General features: G+C 43.0%; 1 protein-coding gene across 6 annotated transcripts in view; it reads left to right on the forward strand.

Moving 5' to 3' along the window:
- NLGN4X (neuroligin 4 X-linked) overlaps positions 1–18,532 on the forward strand; it is a 280,407-nt gene that overhangs the window by 62,904 nt on the left and 198,971 nt on the right. For all 6 annotated transcript variants that reach the window (XM_027609210.2, XM_027609215.2, XM_027609212.2 and 3 more), the window contains exon 4: positions 4,504–5,292. In XM_027609210.2, the coding sequence (XP_027465011.1) occupies positions 4,821–5,292 (472 nt within the window). In that variant the 5' untranslated portion in view covers positions 4,504–4,820. The remainder of the gene's footprint in view (positions 1–4,503; positions 5,293–18,532) is intronic.

An 18,532-nucleotide genomic window follows, 5' to 3' on the forward strand; every position in this document is an offset into this window, starting at 1 on the left:
CTGGGTTTGGTCTGTGTTCTGCATATCCTCTTGCTGCAAACTCCAGATCCTTCCACTGTGGCTCACATGTGTTCCTGACCCATTACGCTTCCGCAGAAGAACAGAAGTAGGGCGGGCAGGTGATGGAGCTGTTGCTCTGAGGCTATAGTGGGGCACAAAACCACCTTGAAGATCATCTTGCCACCTTGGCATCTTTATTTTCCTCTCCAATTAATTTATTTACATCTTAGCTTCATGGTTCAACATGGTGGGCTTGTATGGGATCTGATTTTCAGAACTGAAAGCAAGTGCAGAGATCAATGGGCAATGAGCTGTAACATTTGACAAAAGACTATTGACAGATTGTAACCTTGCTCCCCTAGGAGATAAGACCAGAATATAAATATATGCAAATAATATACTAGTTGGCTGATGGCTGGCATTGAGTGAATCTTGGTAGGGATTGACGGGGGTGCGTGAGGGTGTGCGTGCGTGTGTGTGTGTGTGGTAAGCCCATGCACAAAGTGGACGTTGTACCTCTAGGTAACACGTCCCCTGGGCTACCTCATGGCCGAGCTCTATCTTGTAGGACAAAAGATGAACTGCACCCCACTCAGGCACTGGAAAATGTTGGTGTCCTCCCCAGAAACAAAAGGGAGGGACCCCAGCGATGTCTATAGGTTGCATGCAGTTTAAAGAATGGCTGTCATAGGCTTTCATAGTGAACAGTATAGGAAGATGATTGTACCAGCTCATTAATTTGGGCAAGGACCAGAGTCTGCGGTTCTTATTCCTGATGCTTTGTAAACATTGGATGAAAGTGAGTCTTCATAGTCCCTCTTGGCAGCAGATCTGTCTGTGAGTCTCAGGCCTTCCATGTAGCTGAGAGCAGCACGGAGCAGGGCTGCATCCAGCTCATTCATCCTCTCTCCGTTTTTTGTGGGACAGGAGGTTGGGTTTTTGAAGATGGATCCACAGAGTTCTCTGTCCTCTAATGTATTTTTCACGGTCTGGAAAGGAAAGGTCTTGAATGCCGGGGAGACATGATTTTATTCCTTGTCGGTTCAAAATACCAAAATACGTTTGGTCTGGGCTCATCTTAGTGAGACACATATTTTAACATGAAACCAATCTCTGTTCGAGGGATGGACACTTTGGGGAGAAATGCATTGTGACTTTTATTTTGACCCATTTGTATTCTGATATGCTTGCGTAGTTTGAGCCTTGTCTTAATTACAATCTCAGGCAGGATGACCGCCCTGTAGAGAATCATCCTAAAATACCCCACCAAGGTATAAATCACATCAAAACGCCAGTCTGAAATATTCCTCTTTGTGCAACCTTTGCAGAGAAAGCGTGCTAGAAAGCCCTTCTTCACTTTCAAATTGTATGTATTCAATGAAACTATGATTTTTATTTTGTTTCATTAAAATTTTTTATTCGGCTAATTCCTTTTCTAGTGTGCCTTTTTTTAATTTGGAAAAAATAAAAAAAATACAATATATGAAACAGATGTATGTATATAAGTATATGTAATATATGCTATATACTAAATCTATATGTTTATATGCATATATAACCACATTTCACCCCTTGAGAAATACTTTGCAGTGTGTGAGGTCTACATGGGAGGACTTTTATTTTTTTGTCCCCAGATGTATTGGTTGGTTAAATGCATAAGTTTTTTTTTTTTTAATGATCATGAGGCATATTTAATAGATTTATTTTAAAATTCTTTATGACTTGTAATGTTAAAACTTTTAAAGTTGACCAATACTTGAATGTGTGACGTATACACACACACATCATAATCTTTACTTGTACCCACAGATACTTAATCATTTACATGGCCACCAGAATTCCAAACTGGGTGACTCAGATCTCTGGTTCTCACTCTGTGGGGATGCTGCCCCCAGGGGTCATTTAGCAATGTCTGGAGACATTTTTGATGGTGAAAATTGGGTGGGGAGGTGTTACTGGTATCTACTAGCTGGAGACCAGGGAGGCTGCCCCACCCCCTACAGGGCACAGGACGGCACCCACCAGAAAGAACTATATGGTCCACAATGTCAACAGTGCCGAGGTTCAGAAACCATGGGTTTCAGATTGTATGATTTGTACGCAAATTAGCCAAATTTCAAAAAAGCGAGGAAATAAGGTAGCCCTGAACGTATGTACATTACGTAGAAAGTGCTCACATCCCCCTGGGTACCTTCTCCTAGGTTCTGCTGGTCTGGCCTCAAAACCCTTTTGGGGGTCAGGGGAGGTAAATTTGGGCAGAGGAGAGACTTGATCCTTGGACTCAGCATGAAGTCTAGACCTGACCCTACTTGTAATGCATATGTGGCTCGTAGAAAGTCTCGTCCACGCTGAGTTGGAGAAGTGTGGAGTGGGCCAGAATTTCCCAATGGAGCTAACTTTGTAAGTGCTGACACAAACCCACCGAGTCCCACCTCTGCTGAGCTCTGCATTCCAGGGACGATGTGCTGCCTCATGTGTACCTTCTCATTTCATTCTCAGGCAGTGATAAACAGATCAGGAAAGGGAAGCTCAAAGATTTTAAAGTCCTTGCTCTACACTTGCTCAGCACCAATCCTGGGCTGACTTCACAGCCTGTGCATTTTGTCTCTGTACGCAGGATTCTTTCAAGCACGCCTGTGGTCAAAATCCTAGCATTTTGTGTTTATTGAGTGGGCATTGTCTCTGCCCTACACCTTTGCATAGTGCCTCATTCCTGCTCACCAGACCCCATGTGAAGAAGGTACGATAGAGCATTTACCTAGATCCCAGGCAGCTCGGCTCACTTTCCTCAACTCACAGACTTAGCATTCGAGGACCCAAGTCCGCCAGAGTCACAAATTAATGGTGTCTCCTTTTATCGCCAGGAAGGCCCCAGAAGGAGCAGCTAATACTGATTCAAAATCAGAAGGGCTTTCAGGAAAACAAAAGATTCCAAACATGTCATCACCTCTTTCCTTGTTCTTGTCTGCCTCCTAATTATTCAGAGATTGGATCACTGTGTGGCAGAAATCCAAATGTTGTCCATGGCAGAATTCAAAGATAGAAGCAAACACATACATCCACCATTTGGTGTGATGCTATTTTTCACTTTCAATGGTACAACCCAGACTCGGAGTGCATTTTCACTCAGCTCTGATGAACTTGGCCCAGGGTGTCAGCGACTATGGAATTTCCTCCAGAGGTGGTGTAGCTCCAGTAGCTTTCCCTTAAAAAAAAAAAAAAAAAGAGCTTATTGATATATTAGTCAATAAGTGCTCAACTGTCCACTTAAATGCATCATTATCCTCTAGTCCAGAAATACTCTGAATCACCCACGACATCTTTCCAGGCACGTGTGTCTGTTTTTGAGTTGAAGAACGCTCTATTTAAAGCTATAGTGCTTGCAACACCTAATGTAATGTTTTCTTTCCCTAATGGGTCATTTACAATCCTCTCCCAGTCAGGCCCAACGTTCTGTATTGTCATAAGAGGAATGATTTATCTAGTGAGAGTCATAGGTTCTACATCCACACAACTCTGGGAGATCCCACTCAACGGAGGGTAGCTCAAAGGTACCATCAGCTTTCAGAATGGGCTACTTGGGGCGCCTGGGAGGCTCAGTCAGTTAAGCGTCTGCCTTCAGCTCAGGTCATGGTCTCGGAGTCCTGGGATCGAGCCCCTCGTCGGTCTCCCAGCTCAGCGGGGAGCCTGCCTCTCTCTCTCAAATAAGTAAATAAAATCTTAAAAAAAGTTTAAATGGGCTGCACAAACAAACAAAAATAAATAAAATGGGCTGTGAGGTGAAAGGTTTGCAGTGGATGGCTTTATGTGAAAATCGGGACGGCCGTATCGACGCTTTTAGTTATGACGGCACATACTACAGCCTATGTGTGAATTGTTCCATCTTGCTCACTTTTTACGAGGAGCAGAGTTCTAGGGTGATGATGTGTGTAGCCTCATGGTATACACCACGGAATCGCCCGTGGGGGTTAGAATCCAGAGCCCACGCTCTTCCCGTTAGGTCATGCTCCGTTTGCGTGTCTGATAAATATCCACACGACATAAAGCCCTGTCCCACATTTCTCCTACTCTCATACCAAAAACCGTCGATAGGCTGCATGCATATCCCCTTAGGGAGATGTGGCAGTTTCCTTAGACGTTTGAGAAACACTGTTTTGGGGCTACCTATCCACTGACTGACCAGTCTTTGTAAATAGTGAAATTGGGAGACATCGTTACAGTCTTCTGAACGAGATGTGTAACTTTTGGGGATTTGTGTGTTGACTCAACGGAGACTTGTTGAATATTTTCTAAATGCCGTGCATCGTTCCAGATCATGGGGTGCCCAGCAAGAATTAAGGCAAGTCATGTTCTTGCTAGATTCTTCTCCGTGGAGATGTGGGTGGACAGATTCATCAGTGAATGAGCATTTCGTCGAGTGATGTTGAGTGTTGCAGGGAAGACCTGTGGGTTGCTCGGCTTCCCTTGGCTTCATTATTCTCATCTGCTTTCTTTCCCCATTAGGCGGACTGCTCTGCCTTGGAGTTTTCCTAAGGAATCCTTGTCCTTGGGAGGTGTCGGATGGTCACCGTGTCCTTGGAGCCTCACACCTGCTGGAATTCCCTTCCAGGATTAAGAGAGGGCTGCTCTCTCCTGCAATGGGCTGCCGAGAAGACAGCTGGGTGTGTCCTTAACCTCGGGCTCTGTCTATGACCCATCTCGGAGGCTCCTCTCCTGGGTCTTCTGCTCCCTGGAAAGCCCTCTCTGTCTGCAGGCTCGCTTCCCGGCTTTGCTTGCTTGGAGTTGCATCACACAGACCCCCACGGATGTGGCAGTGAACAATGTCGAGACCCAAGGGACTGTTATGGCTGCCACTGTTCTTCACCCCGGTCTGCGTCATGTTGAACTCCAACGTTCTCCTGTGGATAACCGCTCTTGCCATTCGCTTCACGCTCATTGACAGCCAAGCACAGTATCCAGTCGTCAACACAAATTATGGCAAAATTCGGGGCCTAAGAACACCATTGCCCAATGAGATTTTGGGTCCCGTGGAGCAATACTTGGGGGTCCCCTATGCCTCACCTCCCACTGGAGAGAGGCGGTTTCAGCCCCCAGAACCCCCATCCTCATGGACTGGAGTTCGAAATGCCACCCAGTTCGCGGCTGTGTGCCCCCAACACCTAGATGAGAGGTCTTTATTGCACGATATGCTGCCCATCTGGTTTACTGCCAATTTGGATACTTTAATGACCTATGTTCAAGATCAAAACGAAGACTGCCTTTACCTAAATATCTACGTGCCCACCGAAGATGGTAAGTACTTTATTGAGAACAGAAAACAGCACCTGCTCACTCGGGTGTCAGATTGGCCAAGAGGCATTTAGAATATCTTGTGCATGATTTTTTTCCTATAACCCAGTTATTTTCTTTTTCATATTTTGAATGTAGCTATTGCCCTACCTTATAAATCATGACACTTGTATTTATTGAGCATCTAGGAAATGGACAATGCTATAATTAATGACTTAATTATTATCATGTATTGCCTTTTCAGCATGGTAACAGGGTTTCTTTGAAGTTGGTCACCAGTCTGAGCATACACAGTTATGTAGTATACCTGCATCATCTATAAAGGAAAATGAAATCTAGAGAAAACAATAGAATTAAGAACATTATCATGCTCGAGTTAGCAAACTGAAGATTATAAGGCATGGTTTCTTTTGCTTTAATGCCTTAAGATTTTAGCTTTCCCTCCCTCCCTTCCTTCCTTCCTTCCTTCCTTCCTTCTTTCCTTCTCCCTTTCTTTCTCTCTCTCTCTCTTTCTTTCTTTCTTTCTTTCTTTCTTTCTTTCTTTCTTTCTTTCTTTCTTTCTTTCTTTCTTTTTCTTTCTATTGAGGCTTGAAAGGAAAACCACAGATTGTTTTAAATACAGAAGCAAGTGATATTTCATAAATGGTTGGATTTCTTTGTTTAGAATCTGTGTTGCTAACATCAATTTGCACCTTGTTTCCTCCCAATATTCACAGCAATCAAACGGCAGACGGGTGTCCTTAGATGATTCTAGCTACGTTAGGAAATAATGTGCTTGCTTGAACAAAATGGCTCCTGTGTTTTCAATAACACAGCAGTGAAAATCTGTAAAAAACAATGATGTTTGATTTATTAATTTAATCCAATGGTAGTAAAATTTGATTATCTCCTTCTCTGTGTAGGTTTCAAATTAAAAACATTTTTTTAGAAAGGCTAACCAGACTAAAGTTACACCACAATATGAACACATTCCTCATTTACCATTTGCATGTGCTATTTTTAGACAAGGAGCAAGAAAAGCCTGGAACATAAATCTTCCTGGAACTAAAAGAAGTAATTTACAGAATCAGAGACATCATCTACTGTAGAAACTGCAGTGTGTCCTTTGCAACTTTTAGGGGAGAAATTCCATTTTTCTTTCCCTTGAATATTCGAAGAATGATTTTCAGTTGAGATTTGGCTAAAGGTCTGAAAGAGAGGATTACATTATCCACGATCTCCCAAGTTGTCCTGGACCCGCCATATTGTGCTTTCTGCACATATATGCTACAAGGTAGCTCACGTAGGGTGTCTTGAAACGCCAGGCCCGGGTTGTGTTATCGAGATCACAGAGAACACCCAGAGAAAGAAATGGGAAGATGGTGCTTTATTATATTCGCAGTCTCTGGTGGGTGGGGCCCTCGTCATCATGGGAAGAGATCACACAATTACCTTGCAAAGTCTAGGTCTGAATGCGACGTTCACGGGTTAGAGTGACACTTGGATGCCATGGTTGCACGCAGTGCTCGGACCTGCCTCAATGAGTGCCTTGTGCATAAGCGTGGGCAAAGCTCACTGCACCCAAAACCCAATGACATGCCTCACTTCTAAAGTCGACTGGTGTGTGGTCTTTTTCGTCATCAACTGTGCCAATAAAAAGCAAAAAGAAGGGAAGGCAGAAAAGGAGATGGGGAGAATAAAGCAGGATAAATGATTCAAATCACTCTCCCAATACAGTTGCCTTGTGGATGTCTAAGAGCCGGCGACTTCGTGGGCTCCGCTCCCGGAGAAAAATCAGGAACCTCCCTGATTACAGAACCACCGTGGATGTGCAGTTGTGTGGCTCGAAACCATAAACAGTTGGGCCATTTCACTGTGGTTTAGTACTGAATAGGAATTTGGGCGTATAAAAATGTGAAAAGTGCTACCCCATGGAAAAGCCATCGCACCTTAAGAATAAACCCGGGGCCACCTCTTTACGTTTTCCGGGTTCTCAGAGCATGTTTGCCTGCAGTACCTCGCACAATCTTGACAAGAGAATCAGAAATCCAGTAGGGGCTGAAAAACGTAGAATCTGTTTTCCTACAATATATAAATACTGGCATTTTGTACAAACAACAAATCACAGCCCGTTGGGTCAGGAGTTTTCTAGTTTCTTTTCTTTCTTTCTTTCTTTCTTTTTTTTTTTTAATATTTGCATCCATTTGAGAATCAATGTGGAGCTTTAGATATTTAATTATTGGCTATTCACTGAATGAATAAACTCCCCGTCCTTAATAACACATGGAAATTATGGCATCGTGCTGATTCTTCCAAAGGCCTCCTTTTATGGGCGATCTTATCATATCAATGCATTGATTTAACAGTGTAGACAGCAGTACTGGATATTCGGAATTAAAAATTCCACTCTGATACCTCAGTTTTTTAGATTGATCTCTCTGCATCACCCAGGTAGTGCAGGTGATGACCAGGTACAAATGGACTTCACTGCCAAAAACAGTTCTGAGTACCTAACTATGCGCCGGGCATGCTTTAGATGTTAATGGTTGCAAAAGACACAAGAATTCCTAATTTCGGGACAAGTGTCTACTTGGAGGCAGAACATGGACTCTCCCAAGGTGTCTCCATCCTAAACCCTGGAACCCGTGGCTCTGTGACCTTCCATGGCAAAGGGGAATGAATTTAGATTGCAGGTGGAATTATATTTGCTCATCAGTTGACTTGCGGATAAAGGGAGCATAAGTTGGATTACCTGGGTGGGCCCAGTATTTAAGAGCAAAGACCCTCGATTAGGGAACAGGGAGACACAAATCATCAGAGCTCATGAGCAACAATAAAGAAACATCTAGCCTTCCTGGCTTGGAAGATACCAGGAGGCAAGGACTGTGGGCCGCTTCTAGACGCTAGAAAAGACCAGGAAATGGATTCTCCCCGAGGGCCCCAGAAAGATGCCCAACCACGCTTGCCACGTTGATTTTAGCCCCATGCAACTCTGAGCTACAAAACTGTAAGGTAGCACACGTTGGCTGCTCTGGGAAGCGGCGACATTTGTGGGGGTGCATTAGAATCCTATTTGAAATGCACAGTCAAGTCCCTACCCTAATTGAAAACAAAGTAATCGCTGAAAAAATTATATTGTTGTGGGCCTTCCCAACCCCTACCCTTTCTGAGACTCTTCTTTGTTTCCCTTTCAACCTCAAGTATTATTGATAGAAAAACGCTCTTATCTTAATGCTGGGTGGTTAAAATGTGCTGCTTTGCCGCATGGGTAGCAAGAAGACAATACTAGCCCCAGTTTGTGGGCAGACACTTTGCAGATTTGAGGCATTAAGATATAGTGCATGCATCCAACCTTTTTGTCCACTGGGTTATTACAGCGTCAGGGCAAATCCTGCTAAATGCCATATTTAGGAAATACGGTGATTTTACATAGGGATGTCATAAAGGGACATTTAAATTTACCCAGGCACCTAAAACAAATTTCCAGAGTCAGTGTCCACGGAGGACCTACAGCAAAACATCAAAGTTGTCCTCTTAGGTCTTTAAATATCACCCACAACGTCAGCTACACCTCTCAATGGCTTCTTGTCCTATTTGCACCTATGCTAGCTAAATATTTTGGGCTCCCCACTCTTCCTCTCTAGACCTCAAGATCTGATCTGTTCTGGGCAGAGTGACTCTTTGTGCTATTTTTTGTTTGTTTGTTTTGTTTTCTTCAAGCTTTTTAATGTAAATTTGGTTCCCTCCTCCTGCTGAGCTTATAGGAATAGCTCTAAGAACATGACTGCTTGGGTTAAAAATGCCATCTTGTCCCCTTGCCAGCCGAGGGACTCGGAGGCAGCTCCCTTGGCTTGTCTGTGCCTCCCATTTCCTTCTGTGTCTGATTGAGAAGTGCCAGGAGGTTAAGGCATTCATCCACGTAGAGGGCTTTACCCTCGTATCCTGCACATGTAACCTCTCTCTAGTCCCATATTCGTGGAACATAATTAATCATCAAAAAGGGAACCAGAATGTACCAGAGAAATTGCATGTGCACATGGGGTCTAATATAAATGTCAGCCCCGTGCATAATACATGTTTCCTGTCTAGAACATAATTATTTACTGCAATCGTGCAGGGGTCCGCTTAAGGAATAAGACCAAGGGACCATCATTTCTGCCAGGACTGAGTATGGCTTTAACAAAAGGGAATTTAGAGGGAATACAATTTTTTTTTTTCAAAGAGCAGAGAATTATTCTGCTCTGCTTTATTCCTAAGCTTTGTCTTTTTCAGCCTCAGTTGTGAAATGAATTTCCAGCATCCTATGTGAGTTATAGAAATTAATTATCAGGAAAGCATTAAAATTCATTTCTTGGGAGAGTGCCTTAGAACATCCAAAGACAATAGTACTCTTTTTTTTTTATGTGAGATAAAGGAGAAATTAATTTCCTTTCTCTTCTCATCAAGTCACAGGTATTCCAATTGTATGCAGATACCGGCAGAATCCAGGTGACAAAGTAAAACTTAAGTGAGTTAACACAGTGAGACAGATGTTTTAACCAATCCACATCAGCATGCAGCGATGTGAAAACAGTTTGGTGATTGCCGTTTTCATGTGTCACCTGGATGTTTGACGTTGTGTAGACGTAGCTTGTGAGGGAAGATAATTATGAAAGATGATGGAACAAATATCTCCCTGACAGGGATTCACTGAAAGGAATTTAGTATTTTGTGAAGACAGTTCGACTGGAGTGGATTTCTGAAAACATGCATTTTTCCATCAGCTCAGAAGATTTTGCCCATTTGAACATAGAATCTTACCCTTATTGACAGTTGAGCAATTGTGTATGTTTAGAAAATACTATTTGGGTAGTGTGAATTATACTTGTTTGGAAAATAGAGCAAAATCATTCCCTAAAAAGAGACTGATCCCTTACTTTCCATCAGATGGACTGTAACTCCATCCCATTTGCAACTTAGATGTTTCTCACAATTAGGACAAGTCTCAGTTACGTAAAATGTGTTAAAAACCCGACTCCCCATATGGTGCATATCATAAACAATATTGCAAAAGAACGTTTAGGATGGGAACTGGGCACGTGACTGGTCTGCTAGAATCTGTCCGTTTCCAACAATTTGCTCATTATTTTCTTGCGCACTCTTGCCTCCGGGACACAGAAGAGCTTTATTTGTTGCCAACTCATACCGCTAGTTCGGACACGGTCATTTATTTTCCGTATTGTCTTGGCTGAGACAATATTGGCTCAATATTTCGTGACCTTGGCTATTAGTAATAATAACACTCCTGGTATACCTCCTCCGAATGTTGTTTAGGGTTATAGCAATTTTGGAGTAAGCCGCTGGATCATTATAAATTATGAGTAACAATATAATTATAGAAATAATGGTGAAACGGAAAAGGTCAATATGTTATACACTTAATTTCATGTGAGTTTTAATATGAATCTCCTTACATGACCGTTCACTGGAAGATCTCGTTTCTCGGGTACGGTGGTCCGGAGTAGGTCCCTGCCTTCCTACTGTGTGTTTTGGTTCTAAACCGGGCTGTTTTCACACTGGATTTGTGTCACGTTCCTCCTCTGTGTGTAAGAACACTTGTCCTTGGTGCACTGACCTCTAAACTGTAGCAAACACGAACAGAAGGAGAGATTTCCTTAGCTTTGGATTCGAGGACCACAGAGGGTGTGTGAGATGTGAAACAGTGACCCTACGTAAATAAATCAGATCCACAGGTCATACACGGAACTCACAGGCGACAACGGGGTGGGGGGGGGGGATAGTCTGAGTGATCTATTCCCCTACTAATACTTGTTAAGGTAAAGGAAGATGAAGAGTCTCTATTTTATTAAGTCAATCAGATATTCTATATTTCTTTTCAGAGAAATAGGTTTCCACAAACGTGAAGCAGATTTCTTAAAAAAAATGGGAAAAAATTCCTATTAGATTTCTCTTTGGAAAAGAGATATTTGGAGAGTGAAGGTATATGGTGGGGTGTGTGTGTGTTTGTCTAAGGTGTTGGAGGAAAGCCAACGAGAGAGATCCACAGTTCAATTAAGATCAAGTGTGTTATGATTTTTGGGAAAGTCAACTTGAACGGAGGAACTCCTATACTGTTCCGTCCTCGCTAGAATCCCCAAGCATTGTGATGTCCCAGCTAAGCAGAGCACCCTCTTGTCTGCTGGGAATGCAGTCCTGAGCACAATACTCAACAAGTCTGCCCTGGGGGGTGGGACAGGGTGGTGTTCCCATCAGAAAGGGAGGGAACACAGAAAGTCTTGACTCTTCTCAAGCAAAGGAGCTTTTGTGGTGCATTTCCACAAAAGAGGAAAATGCTCATTAACCCTCTTTCTTCCTTAAATGGACGCCTTCAGCTACGCTCTGCTCCATCTCTTTTGGGACCTAATCATCACTCCCCCCAAAAGGGATCATCCAGTATTCCCCTAACATCCCATCCACCTGCTGTGCGTTGACTTTACTCCCACCTCAAGCCACGCCATCTATTGATCTCCTGACCTCAGCTCTGATTCTTTGTCTTTTCTTCCCTCTTTCAACCCGTACTCTCCTGAGAGCCCTCTTAGCTGACTCATTTAAACATTATTGATTTGAAAAAAAGATAAAAAAATAAAAATTATTGATTTGAAAAATGACTCTTTGCACTTATACCACACAAGGCATTGGACCAATCCAGCTGGGGATAACAAGGAAATGTAAGCTCTTTGCTTGGAAAATGAAGGAGCCCCAGCAAAACTCGAGGTTCAGAAAGTGGGCAGAAGAATTCAGAGAGTTCTTTAGGATTTCAAGAAGAAAAGAAAAAAAGGCAGGTAATCTGTAAGTTGATGTTTTCCATTGAGGATCCATGATGGAAAGTTTTCCACCAATCCTGACATGAATACACAAGGAATACACACCTATGTTGTGCAGTGAGGAAATGGTTTCTGAGTCTCCCAAAGTAAGCTCCTTGTTTATTGCTTCTCTAGATGGGCCAAGACATAAAAAGTGAAAAATGGGAAGGAGGGAGAGATAAAACCTAACAAAACGATAGAAAGGTGTATTGATAGTATAATGTAATGATGCAAAGCACCCACTTGGGTGTTTTTTGCATGGTTACATTTTTTTTTTTAATGCATGGTTACATTTTTGACATTGGAGGATTCATAACTGGAATTCCAACCCAAGGAATTCTAACACACATTTTTCTTCTCAGCGGACTGTGTGGTGAGTTTAAATCAAAGAACGTAAGGTTCCATTCTTACCAAATTCCAATGTACTTTTATCACCTGAAATTTTTAAAAAAATCATTTATTGAAGCTTTCTGTCTTCCCCCCAATTTTTTCTCTACTGAAGTACTTTTATCACTATGTTTTGTCATGTATCCAGGTACCATGCAACAAAGTTATATTAATTTTGCATATTTAAAAATAGTTTAGATCCAAAAAATAGAAGCAAAGCACAGACAGAAAGCTGTGTCTTTCCCAAGAAAATTTAAATGTTTAAAATATATCAACGTAGAATAGATCTTTCCTCTGAGCTTAAAGCATATAATAATGAGATCAAATTCCAGTGTAGCACAAGTTGTTTGCATTTCATCCATTTTTTTTCCCCTAAAGATTTTATTTATTTATTTGAGGCCAGGGAGAGAGAGAGAGGGAGAAGCAGACTCCTCACTGAGCAGGGAGCCCACGTGGGACTCGATCCCAGGACTCCAGGATTATGACCTGAGCTGCAATCAGACACCTAACCCACTGAGCCACCCAGTCGCCTGCATCATTTTTTTTAAGAAAGGGATTTTGGCATGTTGACTATCATTGTCGGAGTTTATCTGCAGTAAGTGATGGAACCAAGCAGGACGTCCACCCCAGAATTGTAAAGACCTCCACGTGGGAGGAACTGAAGGGGTCATTCCATCCCCAGTCCTCTGCAATGCGGTACCTCCCTATTGTTGACACTCTGAAGCCCTACGCAGAGATGCAGCCTCCTCCCGTGTGTTGGTAGAGTTTTGATGCAAACATTATTTTACAAGTCTACACCGGCAGTAGACTGTAGAACTTTAAAAAAAAATTATTCATTCATTTATACCTTCTACAACTATTCCTGGGCATCCACTGTGCTGTGGGCATTGCCTTCCGGCCACCACCCACACTCGGGGGAGAGACACAGACAAGGAACATCAGCCAAGCTGCCAGGACCACCCCAGGACTCCTGATACATTGCCAGTGCCTACCTGCACCAAACCATCCTCCAAGTGGCATTGGTATGAGCAAAGCTGAATCTCACAAAGCAAGACATTGCGAACAGAACAAAGTCCCTGCTGTTACCAGGCTAGCAATGAGAGACGGGCAGTACGTACGTAACAGATACACAGACACCCACTAGGCTGTAAACCTTTTATAGGCAGGGGGACATTGGCGAGATAAAGGAATGAATGCATTGTGTGTCGACTGGTACGCACGGCACGAATGAATGAACGGGAAGCACCTGACCACGAGGCAGTTTTTGAACCTGGCCCAGAGAGACTTTTGCAGCTCTATGAGAGCGTTCACTTCATTGTTACAAAGGGTTGGTGACCCATACCTGTGAAATCTCTACCAACAGAGCTGGAGCAATTTGGGAGGCTGCTTTCTCTCACTCTGTTGCTTGCAAAGTCTTTGAAGACAAGGTGTTATGCCCTTTCTGGGCCGTCTTTTGCAAACCTCCTCAGCAGGTTTACCTTCCTCCTGCAAGTGGCTTTGAGACCTTCCCATCCTCCTACCTAGCTTGCTGTGCATAGGCTGCCCATGGATGATTTGTTCTTATATGGAGCTCTCAGTAACCATGATTACTGCTGACGTCCACCAATAGACATGCATTTGTATGTACTTTTTTTTTAAGATCTTATTTATTTATTTGAGAGAGAGGGGGGAGTACATGAGAAGGGGGAAGGTCAGAGGGAGAAGCAGACTCCCTGCTAAGCAGGGAGCCCCGATGTGGGACTCGATCCCGGGACTCCAGGATCATGACCTGAGCCGAAGGCAGTCGCTTAACAAACTGAGCCACCCAGGCGCCCCTACTTTTTTAAAAATATATCAATGTGTGTCCTAAATATACCCACAGTCAATGTTAGATTTTTGTTGTTGTTGTTCTTTTTGTTTGGCAAATGCATGAAGCTCTTGGCTTATGTGTATTGTGCCTGAAAGTTCCATGCTCTCCCAATTTTTTAAAGAAGTAGTGTCCTCGTTTATGACAAGGTTTAGAAAGTAGTAGAAAATAGGATCCCTCGGCTTCCTGTGACAAACTGTGGGCACAAACCAGGGCGAAGCGATTTGCCGCTATGGCTGAGCTCACCCCTCGGGATGTCGACTTGCATCATCTCTACCAGTTGCAGCCACACCAAAGTCTGTCCGCTGACGTTTCCCTAAAATAACCAAGCCCCAGAGGTGTTATAAGGGAAGGCAGCTTAAAATCATGATAGAATGGCCAACAAGCTAATTGATTTGTGGTTTTGAGGAAGCAGCGCTTTGCCTGATTTTAAATACTGTCGACTATGATTTGATTTCATGGTTCTGGACTCCTTTCCAAGAAATTAATTAAAGTTCACAGGTTAGAATCATTGAGATGAGAGGAATCATCATCTTAGAAGGCTTTCTCTAGACTTAGGGGAAAATGAGCTTCCTCCAGCATTGTGTTCTACTTAAGGCTTTGTTGTTATTATTACTGTGGTTCTCATCACTGTCAACAACAGCAATATCATCATCATTGATATTAGATTATCTCTGAGGAGACCTTATGTGGTCCCAGCCCAAGAGAAATTTGGGATCTACAGAATTTGAAATTGTTATTCTAAGGCTGCGGAATATCATCAGTTAGAATCTTTTAAAAACATTTACAGATCATAGCATGGCTATTAATCCTTCAAACTTTTCTCTTGTCAGAGGGTTTTTGAGTTGATCTGTGTTACGGGTTGAATTGTGTTCCCTTCCCCCCCCCCCCAAAAAAAGAGGATATGTTGAAGTCCTAATCCTGGAACCTATGAAGGTCAGCTTATTTGGAGATGGGGTTTTTAATAGATGTAATAAAAGTAAGATGAGGTCAGACTGTATTCGGAAGGACACTAAATCCATTATGGGTGGTGTCCTTACAAGAGGAGACACAGGGACAAAGACAGACAGAGACACGTAGAATATGATATGAAGGTGGAGGCGAAGAAGTGAGGGATGGATCTCCTAGCCAGGGAGCTCCAAGGATCACTGAAAACCACCAGAAACTAAGAACGGAGAGAGACAGACATCGTGATCCCCCAGACTCTAGGCAAGTAACCAACGCTGCTGACTCCGTAATTTCAGACGTCAAGAAGAATTTATTGTCCCACTGTGAGGACTCTCTAATTTCATACATCTGTCCTGCAATACAGTGGGACAATAAATTCTTGTTGTTTTAAGCCACCTGAATTTAGGGCTGAATCGTTGCTATTAGTAACCTGTCATTTTTGGTTTATCATTGGTTTTCTTTTGTCTCTCTGTGATGCTATTTCCATACAGGGCAAAAAAAAAAAAAAAAAGGTCACCAGCATTTCCCTGTGATATCACCCTTGAGCTCTGAGAAGCACATTGGCCTGGGGATGATGCCACTGGTCCAGTTGGGGTAACAGGCCAACTCAAACCAATTTCCAAATCTAGGGGGGGGAAACACCCTTGGATCGGCATGGTCTGGGTTAGCATTCATTTCTGAATGGGGAGAGGGATGTGTGAGTCCAATAGGGCCTACCTTAGGGTGGATGCAGGTAAGGTAACTCCCCCAAGGGAAACAGGATGCTAAGCAGGCAAAACCCATTGATGTCCATTACCCTCCCTCCTATTTGGAATAGAAACTAGACAAGAAAGACTGGTATGGCTTCAGGGGCGGAAAAGCGCTACCTAAGGTAGTTCTTCCTTTTTACCCCAGAGAAGACCCCGAGGATTTGAAAATGGGAAACTTTGTTTATGAGTTGTTGCTGTTGTTGTCTTGTAAGCACTGTGGACCCCTGCGTGACACAGAGCGATAAAGTGACAGGAACGTCTCACACATCAGGAAATTGATATTCAGACAACGCTGAGGCAGGACCACATTGGGTACTGCACTCCAGAGGGACGTCTGGATCTGGAAGTTGGCCTCTGGTGGCAAAGCAGAGGTAGCATGAGCCATAACTCCAGGTAGAAAATGTGCCCTGAAGGGGGCCAAGCTGTTTAGGACAGGGTGTAACCTACTGTGTCTACTATTTCTTTTAACCATTCCAGCTAATGGGCTAGGTTTACCGAAGGAGTATCCAATTTAGAGAGTTGATCTAGGGGAAATGAAATTGAATTTGAACAAAATCTCAGCCCAAGCTTTTAGAAGGGGGAAGGGCTTGGTAAGAGTTGCATTGTAGGGCACTGGGCAAATGGCTGACAAGGTGGCGTCTACGGAATTCTGCAAGAAGTGGCAAATGGTTGACAAGGTGGCATCTACGGAGTTCTGCAAGAAGCACAGGACATCCCAGTCAGCATCTTCCTTTGCTCATTGAGCTTCTCTGAGACTTTGAGGTGGGTGGGTTCTCAGGATGGTGATAAAACCTGGTCTTCAAATCTTGTGCAGCTCTGTCAATCCAAGTAGGTGCCACCTAGACCCTTACTTCATTGCATTTCTTTGGCTTGTTTGTTAACATTTCCTTCTGTATGAGCCCCTGACATTAGCAAAAGTGCAGTTCATAAATGTATTCATTCAGAGCATCCTTACAGAGCATGTTCTAATTGGCCACTTTCCTGAATGTGGTACCATCTTTTCCCTTGCAGATCATCTGGGGGGAAGGGGAGGGTAGACAATGAACCAGAATTACCATTTCGTATGATCAGTGCTGTGATGTGACCAGTTGCAGAGATATGGGAACATCTGGGAGGAACACGTTTCTAGACTCAGAGGTCAGAATACGGTAAGGAGAACTTTGAAGGACAGCAGATGGCCAAACTGGTGAGTTAGGGGGACTTCAGGTGGAAGGGACAATGTGGTCAAAGATGGCGCCTGGAGGCTGATGTTAATATTGATTCTCTTGGCTGCGCATGATTTAAGAGACTGAGTAAGTGAATTTGAAGTCTTGGCTCAGCCAAACATCCAAAGTACAGTCACTGTTGTGGTCAGTTAATTGATGATGGCATGATCCCGTCATCAGCTGAGCTACAGGGACTATTGGTCGATGTGATCTTACGAAAATTGAGAAACCCAACAAGGATGAGTGTTCGGGGAAAGAAGGGCCTCACTTCCTTTCAGAGATGTGAAACAAGAGGGGAAAATATGACTCATAGTCGGGATCCATCATGCTGCTGCCTATTTTTGCCAAAAAGGTTAATGGGACACAACCTTCCCCATCGATGTGCCTAATTTCTGTGGCTGCTTTCACAGTACAGTGGCAGAATCAAACAGCTTCAAAAGAAGGCATATGGTCCACAAAGTCTAGAATATTTATAGAGAAAGTTTGCTGACCCTTGATGTAAAGGGAAATCTTCATGAAGTCATTCGGGTATCTTCTAGTTAATGCATGGCATAGCAGGGTCCAGAGTTGCCATAGCACAGTTGTTCTCAAACTAACCAGGAACCTTTTCATACCCAGACTGCCAGGCTCCACCCAGTCTGCTACTGACTCATCATTTCTGGGGATGGGCCCCAAGAATTTGAATTTTAATGACTGTGAAGGTGATACTGACAAAGATTTTGTCATATAATAGTCATAGCAGATATGTTTGTGTATCAATTAGAGTCATATTTATAGGGCTCTTTACATGATGGCTAATGATAGGATTCATGATATGAAAAATAGTCATAAATAGGGCCTCAGAAAATTGGACATGAAACATTATTAAACCAAATATAAACAAATACTCCTTTCTGCCATTAAAAAAAGATAGGAAAAAAAAAATAATGAAACCCATTAAAGAAACCATGGTCCATATAGCCTAGACCAAGGTAAATTTCTGGAGTGACCTCTAAGAGCAACTAGTTGCAAAGTGTATCTGTAGGCAGTTAAGAGACACACAACAAGGGATTGTTGGCTATAGATCCTTAAAATCAAATTTTAAGGAAAACACTGATAGAATAGTGGCCCAAGCACACAACCAACCCATAAATAAATAAATGTAGGCAGTAATAGTAGTTGTAGAAGTAATAATAGTAGATGACGATTTTGATAATAGTGGTGAAAAAGACGATGGAAATGAAGATAATCATGGCCATGATTATGATGATGGAGGTAATAACAACCATCCTGGTGACGATGGTAATG

Source organism: Zalophus californianus, chromosome X (assembly GCF_009762305.2).
Source record: "Zalophus californianus isolate mZalCal1 chromosome X, mZalCal1.pri.v2, whole genome shotgun sequence".
Classification (NCBI taxonomy): domain Eukaryota; kingdom Metazoa; phylum Chordata; class Mammalia; order Carnivora; family Otariidae; genus Zalophus; species Zalophus californianus.